The sequence below is a fragment of the Aphanomyces invadans genome (assembly GCF_000520115.1).
Source record: "Aphanomyces invadans strain NJM9701 unplaced genomic scaffold supercont1.49, whole genome shotgun sequence".
NCBI classification, from domain to species: Eukaryota; Oomycota; class Saprolegniomycetes; order Saprolegniales; family Verrucalvaceae; genus Aphanomyces; species Aphanomyces invadans.
Window position 1 is genome coordinate 197,516 of NW_008580194.1, and position 10,424 is coordinate 207,939.

Here is a 10,424-nt window from a genome sequence, read left to right on the forward strand (position 1 = left end):
ATTTCGAATTCCTGAACACCTGTCGACCCATTCCCTCTGAACTTCGGCAATCAGCAATCGGCGGCACAGGCAGCGGCACCGACAGCTCGGCGAAGAAGGTCCTGAGCGCATATCAGGATGGAAGTGCGACTGTTTTTGTATAAGAATGAAGCTGGCTCACAGGGACGAGTACTGCCGATGAAGAAGTCGGATAGTCTCGCCAAGCTGAAAGCCGCAGCAAGCAAGAAGCTCAACATTCGTGCAAAGCGGCTTTTTCTCGCGTCCGGTGCAGAAGTCCAGAGTGTCGACGAATTGCAGAACAACGATCATGTGTACGTGTCGTGCGGTGAAGCGTTCTACCGATCTCTCCCCGCATCGTCGTCGTCGGCAGCAGGATCGTCTGGCCAAGAAACGTTTCACGTGTCGGTTTTGGGGAGCGGCGGCGTGGGCAAGTCGGCGCTGACCCTGCGCTTTGTGAAGGACTACTTTGTACAGGACTGGGACCCCACGATCGAAGACGCGTACAGAAAAACGATGGAGGTGTCGAATCGACTATGCATGCTCGAGATCCTCGACACGGCGGGCCAAGACGACTTTGAATCGCTGCGACCGCAGTGGATGATGGGCAAGGACGGATACATCTTCGTGTACGCGATGGACTCGCGCACGAGTCTGCACGAACTGCATGCGTTCTTTGAGCTACACCTACAGATCAACGAGACAAAGAAGTCGTTGCCCCCGATCGTTGTCGTGGCCAACAAAAAAGACCTGGTCGAACAGGACCCGTCCAAGTGCCAAGTCACGAGCGAGGAAGGGCGGCGAGTGGCGAAGTCGTACAACGCCGTATATATTGAAACCAGCGCGCTCACGGGCACCAACGTGAACGCAGTTTTTGAGCAGTTCGTCGTCGAGGCGCGGCATCGACGGGGCCCAGTCAAGGCGTCGTCGTCGAGCTTCTTCAAGTCGTGCGCCATTTTGTAAGACCGTAGACACATCCAAAGAGAACGTCCCATGTAGAATGGTGTTGTCGACCTAGCTCCTTGGACAGGACGGTGGCGACCGGCCCTGGGCTGCCCGCGCACTCGCTGGCCGCACGAGTTGCCAAGCTAGCTGCTGGAACTCTCAGCCTGGCGATGTGGGTGTGCAACGCAGTGCTTGATCATGCTTATACGTGATGTCCAGCCGATGGGTAGATGTGCCGCGCCGACTTGTCGGACCGGCCCGACTTGAGCAGCATGGACGTGCTTCCAGTGCTTCGCGCAGTGGACAGTGAAATTGGTTTGGCGCGATGCATGGCGAGAATGTCTACACACGTCGATGCCACTTCCGTGAGGACGCCAATGAACTGCGCGTGAGAAGCGGAGCGCGCTCGATACCTTGGAGAAATCGGCGCAACGTGGGCTTCTTGGCCAGGTCGAGCGGCGTCTTCCGCTTGTGGTTGATGGTGCTGAGTGTGGCGAACGCCGGGTCCGCGTGGAGGAGGACTTTGACGATGGTCGAGTGGTTGGCACGGCATGCCCAGTGTAGCGCTGTGTCACCTGACGCGTCCGTGGCTGCGATGGCGGCGCCGGCGCTGAGAAGGAGCTTGGTTATCGAGACATTTCCAGACCGCGCTGCTTCGTGGAGGGGTGTCCATTGCGTAATGCTGTTGTCGACAAGGTTGACGTCCGCGCCAAGCGAGAGCAAGTGCTTGACCTTGACGAGAGACCCCTTCCACACAGCGAGATGGAGCAGCGAGTCGCCGACCTCGTTTCGAACGCGCATGAGTTCCTGCTGGACCACGGCGGGTGTCGCTGCGGGCTTGGATAAACACGCCGAGGACGGGAGCACGTCAGGATGTTTGGCCGGTTCGTCGATGATTTCCTGTAGCACCCGCTTGAGATCGACACCGACCAGATTCCGAGACAGGATTTCCCACGGAGACAAGTGCTCGATCGCACTGTGGCTGAGCAACGCGGCAACTTGCCGCTTCCGCATGTCTCGATCCCCCGCCTCTCGCGCGACAGCCGCCTCCCGCGTCGCGACCGACTCTTGCATTTGTTCGACTAGCGCATGGTACTGGTTGGATGCTTCGTTGTAGAGGCGCTGCCACGATGCCACGTCTCGGGCCCACGCCTGAGTGCGCGCGGCTTCCGCCATGCGACGGCGGGATCGCTGCTGCTGTAATAAAGTTGGAGTGGATGGTTTCAGTGGAAGTGGCGGGGACGGGCTTGTTGGTCGGCTTGCAATAGAGGCCGCCTCTTGAGCCACATGAAGTTCTAGGTCTGGAGTTGGTGCCGCAGACTGTGGACGCGGGGACGGCTTGGTCAAGGACGGTTGAAGCTTCGTCATGTGTATCAAATCGGATGGCTGGAATGGGTCCGTGCAGGAAGTGGTCGGCGCTGCGTGCGTGAGTGCGGGGTGGATGAGTATGTCGTCCTTTGGTGCATGCGTGCTGAGTTGCGGAGTCGCGCCAAGCTCGAGTCGAGGACTCAACGAAGGACGCGCTGGTGGAGGTGCATCTGCCGTCAACGTTGTCGCACCGGGTAGTTCGGTAAAGTTGCCGAAAGGGCCAGGGACGAGCGCCTTCTCCAATCCACCAGGATGATCCCAGGACACAGCTTTCGTCGCTGGGTCGTAGTAGTATGTCAAGCCTCGGTCAGCATCGTACGCTTCCACCCACGATGAAGGCGCTGGGTCTGGGGCTGGCTGGTCTTTCGCAGCTGTGGCACCACTGCTCTCGGCGGTGGCAGGACGACTTTTTGGTGGGGTTGGAGAGGAACGAGCTGAATGCGGTGGGTCCGTCGCCGTGGCCACCCGTTCAGGGGAAATGATTGCATCTTCAGATTCAGGTGGACTCTGACTCGATGCAATGCGTTGCTCCGTCCCAAGGGGGAGCGTCGCTGCGCCAAGTTCATTCGTTGTCGTTTCCTCCTCGTCTTTGAGTTGAGGAGAGATTTGCACGTCAATTGGGGCCGATGGCACGGCAGCCGTCGTGGAATCATCCTGTTTCACTTGCGAATCACCTGTGGCGATCGCAGGGATCTCGCTGGCATGGACTTCGGTCGAGTTAGCATGGGCGCCGTTGAGTTCGACGGCGCCTTCAGGTGTGTCTGTGCAGGGGATTCCGTCAGCTCCAGCGCTTTCCAGTGTTATGGGGGTTTTGCATCCGTCGTTGGGCAGACCCCAAGGGACTGCAGCCGTCGGTACCACCGCATCATCTTCGTCGTGGGAGGTTTGATTTGCAGGTGGAGCGTCCGTGGGTGACGAGGATTTCGTCTCCATGGCATCCGACATCTCTGGTCGCTCCACTGGTAGTGGTTGTGCGCCATTTTCATTGGGACGAGGCATAGAGGGAGAGTCGCCAGTCGGTTCAATTTGCACCGATTCCGTGGTAGGCAGGGCGGTCGCACTCGTCAGCGGGCTCGCATTCAGCTCTGCAGGCACTGAGCTGTGCTGTTGTGGCGCTTCGGGCACGGAAATGGCTGCGTCAATGCCTTCCGAGGAACTCGTAGGACTGCTGTCAACGTCGTGGCCACCAGCGACTTCGCTGTCCTGCGCTGCTGCCTTTGCCTTTTCGTGCTCGATCATTTGGTCGTGCAGAGCTAGAATGTCGCCGCCATCGTCGTCGTCGGTTTCCAGCATCGAGCTTACACCGCGAGATTCCTTTCGCTCAAGCAATACGTTCGCATGAGACGACGTTGGACGCAGCTCGACTTGGCTTGCTTCCTCGGTCTCCACAGGTCCGTCCAGCGCGCCGCCGCCATCCCCTCGAGCGCTTGCACTCGACGTGAATTCGTGGTCGATCGCGCTAAATGGCCAGTCATTGACGCTGTCGCTGGCTTCAGTGGGTTGTGCTCCTTGGCCCACCAACTTCTCGCGAGTTATCTGGGTGGCGCCCAGTGAGGCCGACCCCGGCCGAGACGAAGCCTCGGGGAAAGGTCTATCATCGTTATTGGTGTCGTCGCAGCCATGGCTAAACGGCGACGCAGGGTCCGTCCAACTCAGCTCCTGCGTCTCTTGGTTGTAGTAGTACGTCGCGCCAGACGCTTCGTCAACGAAAGGAAGCCATGGCGACACCGCGCCAGGCCCATTGTTCGATGTGCCCGTCGTCCCGTCGAACAGACCAGATTCATCGTTGTTTGCGGTATCCTCGGTGACGTCGTCTGGCCGCATGCCTTCAGGCAGGGATGGGTCTGCGCCATCACGGGCGGCGGGCGGCGCTGCGCTGTCGGTTTCCATTTTGTAACTGTCACGGCCGCTCGGTGCATCTGGCGCAACCACCGATCGACGAGAGGCCCGATCTGTCCACAAAAGTCATCACAAGGAGCGACAAGGACGCAGGTCAGTGTTCAATTGTCGCCGCGTGGGCGGGGAGAGGGCAGCATCGTTGGCCGCGTATTTACTTCATGCTACCGATCATGTTGCGCGGGACGACCCACTGGTCGTACTGCTCGGACGTAAGCAGGTTGAGATCGAGGGCTGCCTGGCGAAGGGTCGTGCCTTCCTTATGCGCCTTCTTGGCAATCTTGGCGGCGTTGTCATATCCAATGTGGGTGTTGAGCCCCGTGACGAGCATGAGCGAGTTCTCCAAGTGGCGATCGATCACGGCGGGGTTTGCCTGGATGCCGACGGCACAGTGCTTGTCGAAGGAGTCGCAGGCGTCGCCCAGGAGGCGCGCCGACATCAAAAAGTTGAAAATGATCATCGGTTTGAACACGTTCAGCTCAAAGTGGCCGCTCATGCCGCCGATGCTGATCGCCGTGTCGTTGCCGATCACCTGGGCGCACGCCATCGTCATGGCTTCGCACTGCGTTGGGTTCACCTTTCCCGGCATGATGGACGAACCGGGCTCGTTCTCGGGAATCCTGATCTCGCCGATGCCGCAGCGCGGGCCAGACGAGAGGAGTCGGACGTCGCTCGCGATTTTCATCAAGCTGACCGCCAGTTTTTTCAGCGCGCCGGACGACCCCACGATGGCGTCATGCGCCGCAAGCGACTCGAACTTGTTGGGTGCGGTCTTGAATGGATGGCCAGCAAGCTCAGCAATCTTCGTGGCGACAAGGACGTCGTACCCTGGCGGAGTGTTGAGGCCCGTACCAACGGCAGTGCCGCCTAACGCGAGCTCGGAGAGGTGGTCTAGCGTGACTTCGATGGCGCGAATGCCATGGTCCAGCTGTGCCACGTACCCCGAGAACTCCATGCCTAACGTCAGGGGCGTCGCGTCCATGAGGTGCGTGCGGCCAATCTTGATGACGTCGCGAAATGCTTCGACTTTGGCCTGAAGCGTGTCGCGGAGTTTTCTGGCGTTCGGAATCGTGTTCTCGACGACGAGTTTATACGCGGCGATGCTCATGGCGGTCGGGAACGTGTCGTTGGACGATTGCGATTTGTTCACGTCGTCGTTGGGGTGGATGGTCTTCTTTGCGTCGAGGAGACTGCCGCCAGACAGCACATGCGCGCGGTTCGCGATCACTTCGTTTACGTTCATGTTGCTTTGGGTGCCAGACCCGGTTTGCCACACGACTAGGGGAAATTCGGCGTCCAACACACCGGACGAGATTTCGTCGCACACTGTGCTGATCAGAGCCGTCTTTTCAGCCGAAAGCACGCCGAGCTCGTGGTTTGCTTGCGCGGCCGCTTTCTTGAGTATCGCAAACGCGCGAATGATCTCGAGGGGCATGCGCTGGCCGCCGATGGTAAAGTTCTCGAGCGACCGCTGCGTTTGGGCTCCCCAGTACCGATGAGCCTCGACCTGGATCTCGCCCATAGTGTCCTTCTCAATGCGGTGCGTCGGTGCTGGAGCCATCGTTCGTTCGACTGCTGGCTGGCTGCAGAAGTGGTGGCGAAGTGTGTTTGTGGCACCCACTTGGTATTTCGTCATGCACGTCGAGGTGCAACATGAATTTGGACCAATCAGCGATTTTTATTTTATCCGGAAGGATTCGCAAAAAGGAATATTGGGAAAAAAGATTCGAAGGTATGAAAACGAATTGCGAGTTTGTGACGAACACATGCACGCACCTCCTACAGCTTTGTTGGGTTGTGTAGGCGCGACCCATCCATGGGAAATCGTTCGCGCATGAAAATCCTTCGAGTGTCAAGGCCAGCCAATGCAGGTGGTACTCTGTACACTTGCTCAAGGTCCCTGTGATGGATCTGAACTGCCAACGTTATACGACATGCTCCAGCATATCGATGTTGATGAATTGACGCGATGAGACTCGCCAAGAGCGCTGGAAATATGCGCAAGGGATTAGCATGCATTGCCTACAGTAACGTCACAGAAATGTTGGCGCTAGCCAATTTTCAATCGGGACGTCGAAGGTGTGACTGGTCATACGGTGACCTGCACAACGCCAGCTTGAGTGCATTCTTTCACGTGGTGTGTGGAGCAAATATGCGGCGTGCCCATGGAGCTCGCGGTGTCGCTAAGAGAGTCAATGGGTCGCGTCCATCACTCACGCTGCAGGAGAAAGCCGCCGCCTGCTTCGGCGTATGTAGCCGCCAAAGCTGCGACCAGAAGAATTTTTTTTGTCGCTCAATTTGATGGATTGGAGTTGAGAGGCGTTATCCGGATGGGGCCGACTTTTGCTCGGGAAGCGCCATACTTTGAATTTGGGTGGTGGTTCTAGCATGACGAAGAAGCCGTCGTCGTCGCCGCACGCGAACGTGCGTCTCCCGGAACGTCTGTCGTTTCCCGACGAAGAAGTGAAGACGCTAGAGCTGTGGCAAGAGCTGGATGCGTTCCATACGTCGCTCCGGTTGTCCAAGGACCGCAAGCCGTTCACGTTTTACGACGGTCCGCCGTTTGCCACAGGCTTGCCGCATCATGGCCACATTCTCGCGGGTACGATCAAGGATATTGTCACGCGTTTTGCGCACCAAACGGGGCACTACGTTGAACGTCGCTTCGGGTGGGATTGCCACGGGTTGCCGGTTGAATTTGAAATCAACAAGAAGCTCAACATCCACACAAAGGAGGAAGTGCTGGCGATGGGGATCGACAAGTACAACAACGAGTGCCGTGGGATTGTGCAGCGCTACACGAAGGAGTGGGAAACCACCGTCGCTCGCTTGGGTCGTTGGATCGATTGCAAGAACGATTACAAGACGATGGAACCTTGGTATATGGAAAGCGTGTGGCACGTGTTTGCCACGTTGTTCCAAAAGGACTTGGTCTACCGTGGATTCAAGATCCTGCCGTACTCGACGGCATGTAACACGTCGTTGTCGAACTTCGAGGCGAACCAAGACTATCGTGACACTCCCGACCCGAGCGTCGTCGTGTCGTTCCCGATCATCGGCGATGAGGCCACGCACTTGTTGGCATGGACGACGACGCCTTGGACGCTGCCGTCCAATTTGGCGTTGTGCGTGAACCCTGACCTGGACTACATCAAGGTGAAGGACCTCAAGTCGGACAAGTTTTACATCCTCGCCGAGGCCCGCCTCGTCCAAGTGTACCCAAAGCTCGAAAAGAAGGGGTACGTTGCCGGCTCCGAGTTCGAAAAGGTCGGCGCGTCGTTCAAGGGCGTCGACTTGGTCGGGAAGAAGTACGTTCCGCTCTTTGACACGTTCGCCGACTGGCCGAACGCGTTCCAGGTGCTCGCCGACAAGTATGTCTCGGCGGACGGCGGTACCGGCATTGTCCACCAAGCGCCGACGTACGGCGAAGACGATTACCGCGTCTGCTTGAAAAACGCGATCGTGACAAAGACGGCGTTGCCGGACCCGTTGGATGATAATGGCAAGTTCACCAAGCAGGTGCCGCTCGTTGCAGGGCTCCATGTCAAGGAAGCGGACGATGTGCTGTGCAAGGACCTGAAGGCGCGCGACCGTCTTGTCAGCAAGAGCACGTTTGTCCACAGCTACCCGTTCTGCTACCGCAGTGGGACGCCGTTGATCTACCGCGCGGTGCCTGGATGGTTTGTTAACGTGGAGAAAATCAAGGACAAGATAATTGCGAACAACCAAAAAACGTACTGGGTCCCGGCCTTTGTCAAGGAGAAGCGCTTTCACAACTGGCTCGTCGACGGCAAGGACTGGAACATCAGTCGCGGCCGTTTCTGGGGCACCCCACTGCCGCTGTGGGTCAGCGACGACTACGAAGAGGTCGTGTGCGTTGGGTCGATTGACGAGCTCAAGGCGCTGTCGGGCGTGACTACCATCACAGACTTGCACCGCGAGTTCATGGACGAGATCACGATCCCGTCCAAGACGGGGCGCGGTGTCCTGCGCCGCGTGCCAGAAGTGTTCGACTGCTGGTTCGAATCCGGCTCGATGCCGTATGCGCAGCAGCATTACCCGTTTGAAAACAAGGAAAAGTTTCACAGCGGATTCCCTGCCGACTTTATTGCAGAAGGGCTGGACCAAACCCGCGGGTGGTTTTACACGCTCATGGTGATCGGGACGGCGCTGTTTGACCAGCCGCCCTTCAAGAACCTCATTGTAAACGGTCTCGTCTTGGCCGAAGACGGCCGCAAGATGAGCAAGTCCCTGAAAAACTACCCCGACCCGGCCGACATTTTTGCCAAGTACGGTGCGGATGCCCTCCGCCTGTACTTGATCAATTCGCCCGTCGTCCGCGCCGAGCCGCTCAAGTTCCAGGAGGCCGGCGTCATGGGAATCATCCGCGACCTATTCCTCCCCTGGTACAACTCGGCGCGGTTCTTCGTTCAGAACGTGGAACGCCTCGAAGACGTCACTGGCTCGACGTTTGTGCCGTCGACTACGGTCGACTACACGAACGTGATGGATGCATGGATCATTGCGGCGTTGCACAGCTTGATCAAATTTGTGCGTGCCGAAATGGCGGCGTACCGACTGTACACGGTTGTGCCGCGCCTCGTCGATTTCATCGACCAGCTCACCAAGTGGTACGTCCGGTTGAACCGCAACCGCCTCAAGGGCAGTGACGGGGCGGAAGCCGCGCACGTTGCGCTCTCCGCGCTCTTTGAAGTGCTCTACACGTTGTGCAAGCTCATGGCGCCGTTTACGCCGTTTCTGACCGAGTACATGTATCAGTTCTTAAAGTTGTACCACCCCAAGTCGCAGACGATCGCGACGCCGGGGTCGCCCGAAGACAGCGACGGGTTGGCAAAGAGCATCCACTTTTTGATGATCCCTGACGCGGACGAGACCCGATTGAACGAAATGGCCGAGTCCCGCATGGCCAACCTCCAGAGCGTCATCGAGATGGGCCGCGTGGTCCGCGAACGCCGCAATATCTCGCTAAAGAACCCTGTCAAGCGTGTGGTAGTCGTGTGCAGCGACGCCGCCGTCTTGAGCGAGTTGAAGGACGTGTCTTCGTACATTCACGACGAACTGAACATGCGCGTACGTGTGAAAGCAATAGACTCGAATCGAAGGGATGACGGTATGATGTCGTTGTAGGACTTGGAATTCGCCGCCGATGAAAAAGCGTGGTGCACGCTAAAGGTGGAAGTCAACAGCAAAGTGTTGGGCAAAAGGTTGGGCAAGGGACTCGCCCCTGTCAAGAAGCAAGTCGAAGCGCTGACCCACGAACAAGCGCTGCACTACCAAACCCACCAAACGATCACTTTGCACGACAATGTCGTGCTATCTGGTGACGACTTGATCGTCAAGCGCGACTTCAAGGGCGACAAATCCATCTACGAAGCCGACGTATCTCCCGATGGCCGCCTCATGGTCGTCATTGACGTTCGCGAGGACAACGACCTGCGCAACCAGGGGTTTGCCCGCGAATTTGTCAACCGCGTACAAAAGTTGCGCAAAAAGGCGGGTTTGATTGTCGGCGACAAGGTCCACATCTACTTTCAAGAAGGCGAATCGAACGACGGCCCCATCACCGAGGTACTGCGCCGTCGGCATCGCCATGTCGTCGTTGTCACGTTGTATGTCGCCAGGCCATCAAGCAATTCGTGGGCATCGTCGCTGGCACGCTGGGCACGACCCCCTCGCCGCTGTCCCTCAAGCCCCAAGGCAGCGTCACGATTATTTCGGAAATGTCCGAGTTTGCCGGATCGTCCGTCGAGATTTTTGTCGCGCGACCGGCGGTCCTGTTTGCCGACCTGACTGAGAACAACGACATGGCGCTGCAGCATGCCCATGCATTCGTGGCCACGATGGAGTACTCGAAGGTCCGCGACACGGTGACAACGGATGCAGAAGGCGCGATCACGGTCGCGATCCAAAACGAAGTTGTGCAGCTCGTCAACAACAAGGACCTGTTTTTGGAGCCCAAGGACAAGGTGGCCCACACCCCGTCGTTGAAGGCGACGTTGACGTGGATGGTCTAACTGCCGTCCACCCGCCATCGTCACTTGGTTCTCTAGATAGTGCTTGTGTTTACAATACAACAACAACCTGTCCAGGTCACAAACGAGTGGCTGTGGTGTCGCCGTTCCGAAAGGGCACGATTGTCGTTGGGTTGTAAAATGTAACCGATCGTGTCAGTGAAACGGCTGCGAGTTGCCGACAAA

The 10,424-nt window shown here is 57.9% G+C and overlaps 4 protein-coding genes across 4 annotated transcripts; 2 read left to right on the forward strand and 2 right to left on the reverse strand.

The window, feature by feature from the left end:
* Nucleotides 1–12: 12 nt before the first annotated feature.
* H310_13317 (hypothetical protein) lies at nt 13–1,008 on the forward strand. The gene has a single exon (XM_008880769.1). The coding sequence runs from the start codon at nt 118–120 to the stop codon at nt 958–960; it is 843 nt and encodes a 280-aa protein (XP_008878991.1). The 5' UTR covers nt 13–117; the 3' UTR covers nt 961–1,008.
* Nucleotides 17–4,200, reverse strand: H310_13318 (hypothetical protein; the record flags this gene model as incomplete). Its single annotated transcript, XM_008880770.1, has 2 exons — nt 17–1,284; nt 1,356–4,200. 2 exons carry the CDS (start codon nt 4,198–4,200, stop codon nt 1,145–1,147), a joined length of 2,985 nt encoding a protein of 994 aa, XP_008878992.1. The 3' UTR covers nt 17–1,144.
* Nucleotides 4,201–4,232: 32 nt separating this feature from the next.
* H310_13319 (fumarate hydratase class II) lies at nt 4,233–5,858 on the reverse strand. Its single transcript, XM_008880771.1, has one exon. The coding sequence runs from the start codon at nt 5,840–5,842 to the stop codon at nt 4,361–4,363; it is 1,482 nt and encodes a 493-aa protein (XP_008878993.1). The 5' UTR covers nt 5,843–5,858; the 3' UTR covers nt 4,233–4,360.
* Nucleotides 5,859–6,574: 716 nt separating this feature from the next.
* Nucleotides 6,575–10,418, forward strand: H310_13320 (isoleucine-tRNA ligase). Its single transcript, XM_008880772.1, has 3 exons — nt 6,575–9,297; nt 9,355–9,795; nt 9,849–10,418. The coding sequence occupies exons 1-3, from the start codon at nt 6,595–6,597 to the stop codon at nt 10,239–10,241; spliced, it is 3,537 nt and encodes a 1,178-aa protein (XP_008878994.1). The 5' UTR covers nt 6,575–6,594; the 3' UTR covers nt 10,242–10,418.
* Nucleotides 10,419–10,424: the final 6 nt, after the last annotated feature.